Below are 17,781 nucleotides of genomic sequence, written 5' to 3'. Positions count from 1 at the left end.
GACATGCACTGACTGTCTAAGGATGCAAATAGATTTTAGAAGCGTATTAAAACTCTGACATTCTTTGCTGTAAGGATCTCTCAGCCTGTAGATGAGAGGTTTTGAGAGGTCTTGGGTCAGTTTAAAACATTCCGTCTGCACCATTTGAGCAATGCATATTTATTAAGGCGTTTTTGTTGACGGGTTACAGCATTGACACTGACTTCTAGAGCAGCATGGTACTGCATCCCAGAAGCGTTGATGAAAGTAGAGTGTTGCCGCTGAGCCAATTTTTGCCACATGGCACATGCTAAAATCAGAAGAAAATGCATTGAAAATGCACTATAAACCTATTTATCAACATGATGTTTTGCAATATAGGCTTTTATTATAAAGTAATGGAGCAAAGTATCCACCTATTGTATGAAAAAAGATGCCTGTTGAGCTTAATGAAAGTTCGATACGCAGTAACATACACACAAACTCTTTCTATTGACTTTTCCCCTTACTTATATACATTACATTTCATGACGCTAAAATTTTCTATAAATCTCAATGACCCACTCCTGATAACCATTTCATAATTTATGGCCACGATTAAAAGATATGGCTCATGGAGTAACCCAGCAATCACTTTAATTCCTGTATAGAGATGAAGCTCTGTTAAACAGCAATAGCACTGTCAGTTTTTTGTTTTGTTTTTTGCAATAACCAATATTCAAGAACTGGCTGTAACAATCTGAAAGCTAACCATCTTCCTTTGTTCTTCTTCAGGTCTCGAAAGTAAATGGACTCACTCGGGCATCATCAGTTGGCACAAACGTTGCCAAAAAGTCAAAAGCCTTCCGTCTGCCATCCAAAACTGTGAAGTACACTGCTACCTTGACCAAGGGCAACGCCACCTACACCAAAGCAAAACGAGAACTGGTGAAGAAAGCCAAACTCACCAACAACAAGCACACTGCCTTACCTGGCCTGCGTGCTAACACCAACAACTTAAATAACCATCATCACTCTCATCATCCAACCAGCAATGGCCACGGCCGGCCCCAGCTCTCTCACTCAGGAAAAGGCCAAAATATCAATGCAAAAACCCGCAAACAGGTGCTATTATCCAACGGGGTGCATAAGATGACCAACAGGGGTGCCACTACCAGGCTTAACGGCAGGCTCAATGGACGCCACAGTACCTGGGAAGAGGAGGATGTTGTCCGACAGGTGCGGCAAGGATTACGGAACTCCAAACGCAGAAGCGATGCGGCTCTTATGGTCCTGGGAGCTAGAACTGAAAGTGACGAGGTTAAAATCAAACTGCCTCTTACCGATGCTAAGAAAGCAAAATTACAGACTAGCCCTCTTGAAACCCGAAGCAAGAAGGCGCTGGGTCAGTTCAAGGCCCCCAATAGTGTCACAATTGCACACAGTATCACTGAAACAGCTGCCTCCCCCATGCAGAAAATGGTTCCTGCCCCTCCTCCTTCTCCCCCTGCTGCTCCAGGCTCCCCAGCCATGCCCCAAAACCCTGCAACCCCCGAGCCAGCACGACAGCGACCCAAACGTGCCTCTGCTGGCAAGCTGATGTTCATCAGGCATGGACAGCAGAGGTTCCAATCTAACTCCATCCTCAACCAGACAACATCCACTACCTCAGCCAGCAAGTCCTTCAAACCAGCAGAGCCCATGCCCACATCCCAACCACGGCTGGACAGAGAGAGGGAGCGAGAACGGGAGAGGAGCAGAGCAGGGTGGGCAGCCCTGGGGGAGGTGCCTGTTTTCAAGCCCAGCTCCAGGGAGTTCCAGGACCCTTTGGTGTACCTTGACTCTGTTCGGGAACGGGCCGAGGCATGTGGACTGTGCAGAGTTTTGCCACCTCCTGACTGGAGGCCAGAGTGTAAATTGAATGACGAAATGCGCTTCGTGACGCAGGTTCAGCGCATTCACAAACTGGGTCGCCGCTGGGGCCCCAATGTTCAGAAACTGGCCTGTATCAAGAAGCACCTCAAATCTCAGGGCATCTCAATGGATGAGCCTCCTCTAATAGGTGAGTCCTCTTAAAACCCAACATAACAGCTGTTTTTATTCACAAACCAGCCTGGGTGTAACCCACATAACATGTAGTATAACAATTACAACAGTTAAATATGTATTTTAAGTCCCAAATCCTTTTTGCCTCAACAAATTTGTGTAGAGCATGTGAAAGGCCAGAAGCAAATACAAGTCTGCAAAAAGACGCGAATGCTGGCATATGCATTGCAAGCTTTTGATCCTGTTGAACATGCTTAATGTGAACTCTTGCATTGCTCTGGCAGTAACAAGTCTCAGAACTCAAGAGGTCGATAGTTACCTTCAAATGTCTGCACCATTAAACTAGATGTGTTATCATCCTAGTAGCTAGCTATAAATGTATAAACTTTGACTTGCTCAGCACGATTTTCATCAAACCGTTGCTTCGCAATGACAGTGGATGACCTGAAAGAGAAAACAGGCAGTTTATGCAAATGTTCATTATAGTGCCCCGTGTGGCAATGCTGAGAATGCAGCATGTGCTTGCATTGCATTATTAATTGCGGTTTGACACATTTCGCAAATTGAGCTTGCATAGCTAGAAGCATCTACATTCATGTTCTTGCATAGAGTAATTTCGAACTTAATATAACTGAATTTTATTAAGCCAATTGTAAAGGGAAAATTCATGCAAAAACCAACTCATGAACAGCCTCATAATCCAATCAGGGCAGTTCACAAATGCCAAGTACCACACATTAAGATACAAGTTGATTGTCTACAGAAGTTGGGAAACTGTCTTGCACAAATTGTCCATCTCTACGGATTTTCCCCAACACTGTAACAGGTTTATGATCTTCTATAGCAGCCCCAAGCCAGAATTCTGTGTGTAGTTTGAGAATGTTTATTGAGCCTGTTAGAACGCCACTGGTATGCTACAATAATTCCTACAAGAGTTTTAAACTCCTGGTCATTGATCTTTGTTTGTGCTCACTTTCACTCAGTTCCACAACTCAGTTTCTCCAGCCATACATCTGCTGCTATGTTTCAATAGACAAATAAAAATGCCACACCATTTTCTACTCCCATGTTTAGAGAATTAATGAGCTGTGAAATGTAATGAATTTAAATTCTGGAGCTGTCAATACTTGTTCGGCAGCAGATGGTGCAGCTCTTCGCTGTTACTGTGGTTTCTTTGCAACCGACAAATAACGATATATTTACCAATAAAGCTAAAGTGTGTAATTTCTTAGATTGTACAATACTTTCTGCTTTCACAGCTTAATAGGCAGAGTAAGTAAGCTGTTCCTAGATTCATTCCCTCCAAAAATGTAAACACTGTGCTCTGATTGTTTGAGCATCCTGACCTACATAGCAACATTGCCGTACTCAGTGAAGTGAGATTTTGGTGGGACGGTTGTTTTTCAACTGGTAGCAGGTGGGGTAGTGTTTGAGAAAGTTGTTTGGTGACAGAAATTGCTCCCTTAACATTTAACTTAAGTCAATACACATTTGTAACATTTCCTCTTTCTTTCACTTTTGCCCTTCCAGGTGGCTGTGAAGTAGATCTGGCTCGTTTTTCTGAGCTGGTCTGCGACATGGGTGGAATGCAACAGGTGATGGACCTGAAAAAATGGAGCCGTCTGGCCGATCTGCTACGCATTCCTAAATCAGCACAGGACCGTCTGGCCAAGCTCCAGGAGGCTTACCTGCAGTACCTGCTCTCATATGACCTACTCTCTCCTGAGGAGCACTGGCAACTGGAGCAGGAGGTGATGGCAGAAAAGGAGGCTCTGGAACGCAAGAGAGGACCCATGGAGGGCCACTCTGATAATGGCCAGCGGGCCCTGGCTCTGCCCCGCTTCGAGCCCAAGAACGGGTTCACCAGCCTCAACCACCGCAATGGCTTCTGTAACCACGGCAAAGAGCCAGACACCCAGTGGCAGACCGGTCGCCGCAGACTGTTTGCTCAGGAAAAAAAAGGTAGAAATGTGGATGTTGAAAAGGCAGAAGAGGCGGCGGAAGACGAAGGTGTTATCAGTGACCAGCACAAATGTATATACAAGGTGAGGGACATGGATGATTGATGCACCTACTGCTTTGGTAACTGCAGTTAAGTAATTTTACATAAGGAGGTATTAATGTGGCCCTTAATAGTTGTGACCATGTCATGCAACAAGTGACAGGACCTTTTGTACATCTCTATTGCGTTGTGCTTAGTAGCCCCTGTCCATTGTGAAATCTCATTGGGCGCAAAGTCCCACATTACATAACTTAATAAAACCTTAAATATATTGCAATTAGATAAGATGGTGCCATTGTGCAGTGGTTTCATGTTCAGTGTGAACATCAAGCATACTTCATTGTGTTCTCTTTCTGAGCAGCAGTATTGCATGTCAAACTTGTTTCATTGACTTTATTCATTCAGTCAGGCTAGCAGATGTGCCATTTCCTCAGGTAATGAAGTGTTTACAGAGAGCAGAGAGGGCTTAATACAGCTGCCAAAGAACGTGCCAGCGTGTTGACTATGTTCTGCTTTACACTGAGCATAGAGCCATACAGCTAGGCAAGGAAGAAGGAAAGCTTCATCGTAATGTGTTTTGGCTTTAATATTGGCCGTACAGTAGCTAATGGATGTTTCTTTATGCTGTGTTCAGCATCACAGAGCTCTGTATTTTCTTTTGACATTCAAAGCTGCCAGTATGAGCATCTGTTTTGTTCCTGAAATGCAAAGCACTGTATTTCTGTTCCAAAAACCTAGTGAGCAGCCAACTTAAGGAATATTTTTAGGCGTGCCCCAATGCAAATAATGTTCCAGACAGTAGACTTCAAAATGTGGCAGTATAAGACACCTCATTTTGGCCAAAATCTCAGGCAGCATTGCATGTAACCTTTATGGATAAAGCAGTCCCATTGTGAATTTATTGAAAATTCAACAGTTTGAATTTTTTTAAAATTGTAATATAGCCAAACCATATTTAAACTGGAAACTGGAAAAGTTACTGATAGAAAGTGCTCCATTTCACCCCAAGTACTGAGTGTGTGTTATCTATTTATTATGCTTACTAGAGTATCAAGTTGTTAGCTTAGCAACATGCTAACATCAGAGACCATTGGAATCAACTGTGAGCGTTAGTCGAGGCACCATTTTGGTTAGGATGCTGCCTGTGTAGCCTGTGAGGCAGCTCATTCAAATTCGGTGCTGAACATTTGTGGCTCTTGTCTTTTAAAAGAAGGAAGAAGGTAAAGAGTGAGCTGTGAATGTGGGTGGTCATGTATACTGTTAGGTAAGAAAGGCTGTTGTGTGAAAGGTCTCTTTCCCAGGCCCTGGACTCCTAGTGTACGTGAGGCTGAGCTCTTAGCTATAGTCTATGTAAGGTGACACTGTCTACCTCAGCAGCCCTATAAAAATACCCCACTGCCTCTTATAGAGCCTTCTGTCTGTGCGCGTCTTAGTCTGAGGTAACACTCTGCAGAGTTGTATGGAGAAAGTAGGCCTCTTCACAGAGTGGTGTCTGAGTGGTCACGTCTCACCACCACAGTACCTGGCTCTTGTCTTCAACTCTATAGTAATCTGTGCTGCCATATGGAGTTATATATGTGCAAAACATCTGAACGTGCAAAATATTTTGACCACACAAAAATGGTCTGTGCATGCAAGGTGATATTTTGAGCGTATAGGATTATATTTTGAGCGCACAAAAATGTTTTGCGAGCACAAGATGATGATTTGAGCGCACATAAAGTTATTTTGTATGGGCTTGTAAAGTAATGTATCTTGCAAAGTTTAATAAATTGTTTGCATGTGCAAGATCTCACTCTCTCTCCTCACGTGCCCTCTGCATGCACTGGGAACTTTAGACTGCTCGATTGCTTTTCCAACCGTATTCCGAAAATTCCCACCTCCTACGTCAGGATTGGCTATTAGAATCTGCTTACAAGCACTCTGTTATTGGACAGTTGAGGTAGCTACAGCAACCATGAACATCTCAGTGTAAATGTAGCAGAATAGCCAATAGGCACAAGTTCAGTACACACTATATTTACTGTATGCAGTTATCATTACAAAAGATATTTCCCCCATGGATTATAGACAAACCAGGAATACTGTAAGACTTAACTAACTGTAGTGAAAGTTTTTCCAAATATAGGATTTCTTTCTATTTTTAAAAACTTTTTGCAGTCTCAAACAATTGAGGTTCAATATACTGTACATATAATTTACCTCAAACTAGGACAGGAGACATAATTAGCCTCTTTTCCTTTTCTTCCATTTCTTCTCATATATCAATTTTGCCAGAAGGATTGTGGTAGAATGCATAAACGTCATAAAAACAGCATATTGAACATTTCAAGATACCCACAGCTTTGAATTGCAAACATAAACAGCTTTTCTTATTTATTATCAAGAATAGAATGTTAATTTAGGCAATATTTATAATATTCATGTTTATTAAAGAAAATTATATTTCATATAATATATCCAAATCCATGGTAGACTGTAATCTGGTCACTTTTATTTTAATAAACTGCCCTCTTAGAATATCCTGAGGGATGGATAGAAGTAAAATTAAGATCCCAATACTATGCTACTACGAGATTACATTTATATCATTTCAAATGAAAGTGGTAGCTAACATGGCCAAGCTTGTAGCTATGTAAGCGCACTGTAACTTGGTAACCTGGATAACCAAATACTAACCAAGAGAACCATACTAAGAGAGCTAAGCAGATAGTTCGCTATCTGGTAAGCCTATTGGCAGTGTACAGACTAAAAAATATATTATATAAAGGTTAAATAAAAACAGTTAAGTCAACAAAAGTGCTGCCTTTATGTGGTCGTAGTGTGTTACACACGCATGCAAACACTCATGCAAAGACCTTTTTGTGCGCTTAAAATAAAATCTTGAATGCTCAAAGTATAACTTTGCGCACACAGAACATCTTTGTGCTCTCACAATATCATATTGCATGCCCAAAATATAATTTTGTGTGTGCAGAATTGTGGCACACATATAACTCACAGTACTGCCATGCTGTTGAAGAACAAGTGGTTTTTTAACAGTGTAGGTGCTGCTCTACACATCATAAAGAAGAGACGGCCACATGTTGAAAAAGTTTCTCCAGTAATGCAAATACCATTAAGTATCAGTTGACAAATAAAAATGCCACACCATTTTTCCACTCCCATATTTAGACCCATGCTGTTGAAGAACTTGTAGAAAGAATCTTTATACAGGTGTCATTTGAGGAACACTAACTGTAGTAGTGTCAGGTCATATCCAAGGACGAATGGAAACAAGGAACGAAAAGGGTTGGATGGATGGATAGAAGTTAAAAGGGGGATGGATGGATGGTAATAGTTAGAGTGAGCGGGACGGATGAATGGATAGTAGTTAGAGGGATGGATGAATGCTATGGAGTGGTGGTGGCGTAGTGGACTAAAGCACATAACATGTAATCAGAAGGTTGCTGGTTCGATCCCCACAGCCACCTCCATTGTGTCCTTGAGCAAGGCACTTAACTCCAGGTTGCTCTGGGGGGATTGTCCCTGTAATAAGTGCACTGTAAGTCACTTTGGATAAAAGCGTCTGCCAAATTTATAAATGTAAATGTAAATTATGGGAGATATTGCATCTGTCTGTCTGTCCATCCATCCATCCATCTAACCACTATCCATCCATCCATCCATCCAATATTCCCTCTCTCTCTCAAACTACCATCCATCCATCCCTCACTCTCAAACTAGTATTCATCCATCCCTCTCTCTCTCAAACTACTAATCATCCATCCCTCTCTCTCTCAAACTACTATCCATCCATCCCTCTCTCTCTCTCAAACTACCATCCATCATTCCCTCTCTCTCAAACTACTATTCATCCATCCCTCTCTCTCTCAAACTACCATCCATCCATCCCTCTCTCTCAAACTACCATCCATCCATCCCTCTCTCTCAAACTACTATTCATCCATCCCTCTCTCTCTCAAACTACCATCCATCCATCCCTCTCTCTCAAAATTCTTTTCATCCATCCCTCTCTCTCTCTCTCAAAATACTATCCATCCATCCCTCTCTTTCTCAAACTACTATCCATCCATCCCTCTCTCTCTCAAACTACCATCCATCCATCCCTCTCTCTCTCAAACTACCTTCCATCCATCCCTCTCTCTCTCAAACTACAATTCATCCATCCCTCTCTCTCAAACTACTATCCATCCATCCCTCTCTCTCTCAAACTACTATCCATCCATCCCTCTCTCTCTCAAACTACTATCCATCCCTCTCTCTCTCTCTCTCAAACTACTATCCATCCATCCCTCTCTCTCTCAAACTTCTATCCATCCATCCCTCTCTCTCTCTCAAACTACCATCCATCATTCCCTCTCTCTCAAACTACTATCCGTCCATCTATCCATCCATCCATCCCTCTATCTCTCAAACTGCTATCCATCTATCCATCCATCCCTCTATCTCTCAAGCTGCTATCCATCCATCCCTCTATCTATCTAACTACTATCATCATCCATCCATCCATCCCTCTCTCTCTCAAATTTCTATCCATCCATCCCTCTCTCTCTCTCAAACTACTATCCATCCATCCCTCTATCTCTCAAACTACTATCCATCCATCCATCCCTCTATCTCTCAAGCTGCTATCCATCCATCCATCCCTCTATCTCTAAAACTGCTATCCATCCATCCCTCTATCTCTCTCAAACTTCTATCCATCCATCCCTCTCTCTCTCTCAAACTACTATCCATCCATCCCTCTATCTCTCAAACTACTATCCATCCATCTCATCTCATCTCTCTCAAACTACCATCCATCCATCTCATCTCTCAAACTGCTATCCATCCATCCATCTCATCTCAAACTACTATCCATCCATCTATCCATCCATCCATCCCTCTATCTCTCAAACTGCTATCCATCTATCCATCCATCCTATCTCTCAATGCTATCCATCCATCCCTCTATCTATCTAACTACTATCCATCATCCATCCATCCATCCCTCTCTCTCTCAAATTTCTATCCATCCATCCCTCTCTCTCTCTCAAACTACTATCCATCCATCCCTCTATCTCTCAAACTACTATCCATCCATCCATCCCTCTATCTCTCAAGCTGCTATCCATCCATCCATCCATCCATCCCTCTATCTCTAAAACTGCTATCCATCCATCCCTCTATCTCTCTCAAACTTCTATCCATCCATCCCTCTCTCTATCTCAAACTACTATCTATCCATCCCTCTATCTCTCAAACTACTGTCCATCCATCCATCCCTCTATCTCTAAAACTGCTATCCATCCATCCCTCTATCTCTCTCAAACTTCTATCCATCCATCCCTCTCTCTCTCTCAAACTACTATCTATCCATCCCTCTATCTCTCAAACTGCTATCCATCCATCCATCCCTCTATCTCTCAAACTGCTATCCATCCATCTCTCTATCTCTCTTAACTACTATCCATCCATCCATTCCTCCCTCTCTCTAACTACCATAATCATCCATCCATGCATCTCGCTAACTACCATTCATCCATCCCGCTCACTCTAACTATTACCATCCATTCATCCCCTTTTAACTTCTATCCATCCATCCAACCCTTTTCGTTCCTTGTTTCCATTCGTCCTTGGATATGACCTGATACTACTACAGTTAGTGTTCCTCAAATGACACCTGTATAGAGAAAGACCTGTTCACCCAAAGCTTTGAGCACCCTAAATTATTTTATACATGGCAACAGAACAGGATATTGTCACACGAGAGGGCTCTTGGTTTTAAGGTAAAAAAATCTAATTTGATATTCAAAATGTTACTGTCTACTCACTTTTAAGGAACATTAAAAACACAGTTTTGAAATATGTATTGTTTCAGTTGAGGTTAGTGTGTGACATTTCAATCTTTAATTGGTCACATCTTCTCGTCATCCAGATTCACAACACTGTGTGCACTTAAACTTTCTTCTGCAGTGTAGTGTGAAATGTTTTTGCATGATTTGCGTTTCCGGTCTTCAGCGTTCACGTGTTTGAATGGGAGTGAAGTGTAGTTTGATGGCCCATAAGGCTTGTTGTTTTTGGGTCAGATGACGTGTCTTAGTTATTCAAATTTTTTTCAATATCTATTGTGTTGTTTTTTGTTGTTTTTTTTTTTTCAGGGAAGATCGGTATCTTTGACCACCTTTTACAGAGTAGCAAGAAATACAATGATGATGTGCTTCAACAAGGAGCCTGGGGCTGCTGAAGTTGAGGTATACACACACACACACACACACACACACACACACACACATCTTCCTGTATTTTTTTACCAGGCACAGATGTTTTATTGTGATATATTAAATAGCATGTACTTTCTATGTTGCATATTTTATGAGTGTATCCTATGCATATTTCTCTCTTCATCTCCACCTGTCCTGCCTCTCTTTTATAGCAAGATTACTGGCGGATAGTAGAGCAGAGGGACTGCCATGTAGCAGTGCATTATGGGAAAGTGGACACAAACACACATGGAAGTGGCTTCCCTGTGGGCAAGTCCGAACCCTTCTCAAAGTAAGAGCTCTTCTCATTTGAGCCGAAATAAAGGCATGATGTTAATACTTATTACTGCTTATGGAAATATGAATGATTCTGAATCTGTCTCACTCTAAACAGGCATGGATGGAACCTCAATGTCCTTGCCAATAACTCTGGATCCATTCTGCGCCATCTTGGTGCTGTATCCGGTGAGATATAGCATATATATCTATAATAATATTGTCCTCTTTAGCAGGATGTACATTCCTCTCCATATGCAAAGTCCTTTGTTGACTTAACCCCCCCCCATCTCTTGCTCACTTTTATTGTCTCTCACACAGGTGTGACTATTCCCTGGCTGAACATTGGCATGGTCTTTTCTACCTCATGCTGGTCACAAGACCAAAACCGCCTTCCATACATTGATTACTTACACACTGGTGCTGATTGCATTTGGTGAGTGTTCTCAAATACTGTGACTACATTCACATTTTTTATAGGTAATGAGACATAAGCCAGCATTAGGGTGTACCTGTACACGTACATGACGTACAACAGCATAGTATTATTGATTATTAAATAATATTAGAAGTTTCAAATGTTTGTTGTTTATAGTATTTTAATATAAATGTATAGTATTGTGTATATATTGTTAAAATATATTTAAAAACATTAATTATATAAAGTAAATCATAAATGTTCATAATTATTTTAATGTACATTACCGGTATATAATTTTTTATTATAATAGTATTGTTAATTTAATAATAATAAAAACATATACATATTTGGTTTTACATTATACAGATTTTGAATACTCAGCGAAACATAAAAAATGATCTATAAAGTGTCCCAAATCTCGAATATTAGTAAATCTTTGAATTTTCAGATTGTTCTGTATTAGACATTTAATGATTTAACATCCATTTATTTATTTATTTGGTGTTTCCATCTCATTCTTTTAAATATTTCAAATGTCATATTTACTCTCACATTCCAAAGATTTATCCCAGTTGAGTGTTAATGAGGTTGTTTGCAGCTGTATTTGTCAGGCATCAACCTTAGAGGGCGCAGTACTCTCTAAAAACACAAGGTCAAGTAAAGTCTACACTTTCCTCACGTGAGCATCAGCTGTTAATGTGTGTGTGTGTGAGATCTGAAAAAAAAGAAAGAAAAAAAAACCATGTTGCCATGGCAACAGCTGATTTAGGAGCCAGCAGACAGCAATTTTGTCTTATGTCATCCAAACAATGGTACTGACAAAGTTCCACCCATCCCATTACAGGTATTCTGTTCCTGCTGAGGAAAAGACTAAGCTTGATAAAGTGGTGCACACACTGCTACAGGCCAACGGCACACCAGGATTGGAAATGCTGGAGAAGAACATTATGGTAAATACTGTCAATTAAATAATTGAGGGTTACACATACAGTATATGCATACATCATTACCAAAAAAAATGTTATATATAAGTGTGGGCTTTTTCTTTTTTTTTTTGTGGAATAGTTTGATATATGGTGACATGTTTTAAATGATAGCTATAGCTAAAGGCATTATCAAATTAGTCAAAATATTGAATAAGCAAAATACACAAAGGGTTAGGTGATGTAGACCTTTGTGAATGATGGGTGTTCTAATACTAATTTAAGGTAAGTTGTTGAGCTTATGTAATATTCCTATACAGAGTGTTTGGAGACATATCTCTCTATTCCAGATTTCTCCAGAGGTGCTTTGCCGTGAGGGGATAAAGGTCCACCGTACAGTCCAGCAGAGCGGGCAGTTTGTGGTGGTCTTCCCCGGCGCGTTCGTGTCCAGGGTGTGCTGTGGCTACAGTGTGTCTGAGACTGTGCACTTTGCCACCCCACAGTGGATGAACCTGGGCTACGAGGCTGCTAAGGTGAGCCTGACCTGCCTGCAAGTTCATCTGCAGGATACATAGATCTGTGCATTCATTCAGTTTAGACGTTTATGAGGAGATGTTTAGAAGACCCTACAACAACAAAAATAACCATTTCCACGTGACAATTTATATTGTTGAAATGAATGCTCACAATGCCATAGTGAGTCTTGAAATAAATGAATTTCCTTTTCTTTGTGCAAATACATTACTTTTATATATACTTCAGTTTTGTGTTGCTTTGAGTATGCTCTACATGTTTGCACCTCTTCTGCAGGACCTGAAATGCAGGCACATAGCCAAACCCTTCTCTATGGAGAAGCTTCTCTATCAGATCGCCACAGCCGAGGCCAAACGAGAAAACAGACTTGTGCTCAGTTCAATCTCTTCTCTTCTCAAAGATCTCAGGTGAGCACTGTAAACCAACCTGCTGTTAAAAGAGGAAAGTCCTCTATTGAAGCAAGAAGTTAGTGCCTTACTAATTTTGGTGTCGTGACTAATGCAATGATGTTACACAGGAGATAGTGAACATTAAGTTCATCAGTGTTGAGTAAAAAGAATGGAAATGTTTTTCGCTTGAGCATCAGTGGTAAAGAGATGTGCTTGTGTCCTGCAGGAACATAGAGATGAAGCAAAGGCAGGAGCTGTATGAAGCAGGGCTGCTCTCCTCCGCACGCTACGGCGTTCACGACAACAACCAATCACCCGCTGACACCAGAAAGAAACCACGCAAATGGCTGGCACTGGAGTCATCCGAGAGACGCTGCCAGACGTGCCAACACCTCTGCTACCTCTCTATGGTTAGAATCACAAACTACACTAAACTAGATCTTTCTATACTGTACTATACCATACTACACTATAATGCACTGCTCACTACATACAATACCAAACTACTAATATGCACAACCTTTATCATGCTGTACTGGATCTTACTATAATTTATTACACTGCTGCTCAGTAAATACTGTACTATACTATACTGCACTGCTCACTGCATACTATACTATTACTCAGCACATCCTTTGTCATACTATACTACTCTTACTATACTATATTATACAGCTGCTCAGTAAATACTATACTGCACTGCTCACTACATACTATACTACTACTCAGCACAACCTTTATCATACAATAATCTAACTATACTATTTTGTACTGCTGCTTAGTACACACACTGTGCTATGCTCTTCTAAACTATGCTATGCTATACTACAGTATACTATACTGCACAGCTCACTACATGGTATAGTACTACTTGGCACAAACTTTATTGTTCTAAACTATATCTTACTATACTGCACTGCTCACTACATCCTATACCATGCTACTACTCCTTGATCATACTATAATTGATCTCACTATACTATATTATATGGCTGCTCAGTAAATACTATATTATACTATCCTGCACCGCTCCCTAAAAACTATACCATACTACTACTCGGCACAACCTTTATCATACTAGAATATATCTTACTATATTATTTAATACTGCTTACTATATTATTTAATACTGCTACTCAATACATACTATAATATTCTGTTCTATATTATAGTACACTGTACTGCACTGCTTTCTATATACTAAACCATACTATTCCTCAGCACAATCTTCATACTATACTAGATCTTGCTATATTATATAATACTGCTAATCAATACATACTATACTATGCTATGCTTTAATATGCCATGCTATATTATATTGTACACTGTACTGCACTGATAGCCGCATACTATATTTTATGGATGTTTAATAAATACTATACTGCACTGCTTTATACTGTACATACTGCACAACCTTTGTCATACTATAGTAAATCTTACTATACTATTCTCTACAAACTGTGCTAAATTATAATATACTACACTAAACTGTACAGCACTGCTCACTACATACTATACCATACTACCTCTCAGTACAATCTACACCATACTACATTATACGATACTATACTATACAAGATTTTACTATAGGATAACATTCACGATTTCATTTCAAAGAGTTTTTACATTTACATCAGTAATGAGGATTAATTTGCTTCTGAATAGAATTGAGAAGTTCTATAAAGCACAGCTCATGATTTCATCCCAGAGCAACTGATTAGATTACAATTAAATACCAAAGAATTACAAAGTGTCTGCTTTAATGTGGGTTATGATTTGAATTGATCTGAAAGTTGTTGTTTGTTTGTCAGGTGGTGCAGGAGAATGAAAATGTGGTTTTCTGTCTGGAGTGTGCATTGAACTATGTGGAGAAACACAAAAGCTGTCGTGGACTCAAGATGATGTACCGCTATGATGAGGTAAGACTCATGATCAGAAACACACCTGCAGGGGGAGCTGTTGAAATACATATACTGGAGCGTTCTCAAGGGTTCTGAACCATCAGCAATACAGTAACTGGGCTGTAGATATCCCTCACTAAAGTATGGTGCTCAGGCAAATACCAGTGGCAAACATGGTCACAAATTTGCTACAAGCTCATTGGCAAACAATTAGAAGTAAATTAACAGCATTTGCTGCAAATCTTTGGTAAACATGAGTGCATTCTAATAATCTGGATTGCTGCAAATGTATATTAAAGGTAATCTTTATTCAGTTTTGCTCGTGGAATTAATTAATCATTTCCTACTGCAAATAGGATATTTTTAGAATGGCATTGGTAACAGAAAACGTGTGCATGATGCTGCACCCACACCATTTATTTTGAAATAAGTGTATAAAACAGATATATTTACACTGTTTTGTCTCTCTCTCATTTAGGAGCAGATCAACAGTTTGGTGAATCAGGTGTGCGGTAAAATCCTTGTGAAAAATGTGACAGATGGTTGTAACGGCTCCAGCCCTACCAAACCACCTGCCAAGCGTGGCCCCCGCAAGAGAGCCACAGTAGAGGTGTCCCTGACCCACCTGCCCACCCACCTGTCTAAAAGTGCTGCCGCTGCTGTCTCATGAGAAACAGGAGGGCGATTCATCACATATCTCAACCAATCAATTTCCTCTCCTTTTCTTCATATCATTTGTCTTTTACCAACCCCCCCCCCCCCCCACTCACATAGCAGGGCAGAGTTTACCTGTGTTGAAAGCAGGCTGCCTTTTTTGCACTAGTGCACTAGTTTGTCGTTTTATTCACCAGATGTTTAATAGCATTAAGAGACATGGTCCCAGGTGCGTTTCACTGACAGGTGTGAGTATGATGTCATCGTTTTTGCCTGGAACCCTCTTCCTCCTCGTTTTCGGCCCCTTTGACTGCACACACACACACACACACACACGCACACACATCCTGAACTGTGAACCTTGGGACAAATGGGTGCTTCTCTCCTAATTTTTCCTTGCCTCCTTTCCTTTGAATGTTGGTGCTCAATGGAGCTGCCGAGAACTTTTTCTATGTGACATCACATTGGTTTCCTTTGACATCATATTTGTTTTTATTTTAATAAATGTAGTACCCATGCAGCTCCACTGCAGGAAACGCAGCTTTTTAAAGAAGGTAAACACTTGAAATTTAGCTTGTTTTATGGTTTTAATGGGATGGTTCACCCAAATATTCAAATATACTCACCCCCATGTGGTTCTAAACCCAAATGTCTGTCTTTCTTCCATGCAAAATGCAAGATGTTTGGCAGAATAACATTTTTCCTAAAATCAACTTTTGTGTTTCACAAAGGAAAGAAAGTCATTCAGGTTTGGAATGACATTAGGGTGAGTAATTGATGACCAGATTTTCTTTTTGGGTGATATTTCCCTTTAATATTTGTTTTTTCAAAAGAGGAAGTATTGTGTGTTTTTAAGTAGTTTGGTTTTCTTTTCACGCTTTTCCTCTGTGGATTTTGGGGAATACTGGTTTCCATGGCAGCGGGGTCGGGCTGTTCTTGAGAAAGTGAGTGTTACCAAATGAATGAGTGGGTATCGTCTCGCTAATGCGAGGGGACCTCACACCCTAACGCTTATGAGCGATAACTGTGCCTGATGTTTAGCGGGGAGTTCTTATTTTTTGGTGCTGTTTGTTTTTTTACTGTATATCAATACAAAAAGTTAATAAAAATTTAGAGGTGCTATCCGCTAGCCTTCTTATCCCACAGGACGGAAACGCCCAGAGGCTTTCCGCTTCTAGATGTGCAATCGTGTCAACATTCCATTCTTCCAGACTTTTTGATTCATCTGTACCAGTTAACATTAATTATTATATTATATTATTGTAATTATTATATTTTGCATTTTTGCTTTTTTCCTGTTTTGTTCTGATGTGCTATCTCAAGTTAGAGCCACTATTCAGAGGGTGTAAAATGTGAAATGCGAGTCCAAGTTTTTGTTTTCCTTTTTTCTCTCTCTCTCTTTTTCCCTTTTGCAGAAGTATCAGTTGATATAAAGAACCTTAAGAAATAAATTTTTTGTACATAATCCTGTAAATGACTTTAATACTTGAGCCTTTGTTGGAGTGACAGAAGGAACGGAGTGATTGATAGATAGATGGATGGAGGGACAGCAGGTGAAGAAAAGCCTTACATTTCAGTTTCTTCATCTGCACACAGGGTTGCTCTGGTAATGTGTATAAATTTTAAGTGCTGCTTACATCACTGAGGACTAAGATACGGAGTCACGATTCCCCCCTAGTTTTGTTTTTAGGTTTACTTTTTTAAAGAAAAAATAAAAAGGTTTTTACATTTTCATTACTGAAAATTCAACATTGTAGTAGCTACTCATGTTGCACTGAGCTTGCCAGTGGTGACTGTCAAGGAAAAAAAAACTATAATCCAGTTTGTTGGTTGTCGTCCTTAACAGAAAGACTAAACTGTTTTAGGAGTATTTAATGAACACCAAGTCTGGTGTTTTCAACAATAAACGGTGGTTGTCAAGTTTCTATGGCCTTACAATGTATTTTATTCAGATTTTTTGCTGTTTTTGTTCCTTTTTTCTAAAACAAGAGAGATTTTACTCACGGTCAGGCGAAGGTAATTTATTAGCACTGCGTTTCAGCTTTTCCTCCTATGAGGAAAGATTTCATGTTGGTTATATTGCCAGTTTTATTTTGTTTTAGTTTTGTTTTTACTTTTTTCAATTTGTACTTAAGGTTTAATAAAAACTCATGGACAATTCACTTTTAGTCTGTGTCTTTTTACTGGCCTTTCTACTGCTTTAGACTGATGTTTATTTTGTTACAGATACGATAACAATTATGTGTTTACATATCAGATAACTGAACCGATATGCAGAACCGATTTTGTTTTGAATTAATTACATTTTATTTAATCTTTATTTTACAGAGAAAATATTCAACAGAGGAAAAATGAGCAAAAACGTTATTTTACAATAATAATTGCATAGCATGTTTTTTAATATAATGATTAAAAATAAAACAATAAGC

At 39.9% G+C, this 17,781-nt stretch overlaps 1 protein-coding gene across 1 annotated transcript in view; it reads left to right on the top strand.

The window, feature by feature from the left end:
• The window catches only part of LOC127620053 (protein Jumonji-like), a 142,824-nt gene extending 125,321 nt beyond the window's left edge, over positions 1 to 17,503 (top strand). The window contains exons 7-18 of the mRNA XM_052093136.1: positions 754 to 2,020; positions 3,535 to 4,049; positions 10,150 to 10,242; positions 10,425 to 10,543; positions 10,646 to 10,716; positions 10,849 to 10,963; positions 11,793 to 11,898; positions 12,222 to 12,404; positions 12,682 to 12,812; positions 13,021 to 13,204; positions 14,609 to 14,716; positions 15,177 to 17,503. Coding sequence (XP_051949096.1) covers positions 754 to 2,020; positions 3,535 to 4,049; positions 10,150 to 10,242; positions 10,425 to 10,543; positions 10,646 to 10,716; positions 10,849 to 10,963; positions 11,793 to 11,898; positions 12,222 to 12,404; positions 12,682 to 12,812; positions 13,021 to 13,204; positions 14,609 to 14,716; positions 15,177 to 15,368 — 3,084 coding nt within the window. The 3' untranslated portion in view covers positions 15,369 to 17,503. The remainder of the gene's footprint in view (positions 1 to 753; positions 2,021 to 3,534; positions 4,050 to 10,149; positions 10,243 to 10,424; positions 10,544 to 10,645; positions 10,717 to 10,848; positions 10,964 to 11,792; positions 11,899 to 12,221; positions 12,405 to 12,681; positions 12,813 to 13,020; positions 13,205 to 14,608; positions 14,717 to 15,176) is intronic.
• Positions 17,504 to 17,781: the final 278 nt, after the last annotated feature.

This window comes from Xyrauchen texanus, chromosome 26 (assembly GCF_025860055.1).
Source record: "Xyrauchen texanus isolate HMW12.3.18 chromosome 26, RBS_HiC_50CHRs, whole genome shotgun sequence".
In the NCBI taxonomy this organism is placed as follows: domain Eukaryota; kingdom Metazoa; phylum Chordata; class Actinopteri; order Cypriniformes; family Catostomidae; genus Xyrauchen; species Xyrauchen texanus.
This window is presented reverse-complemented; position numbering and strand designations above follow the sequence as displayed.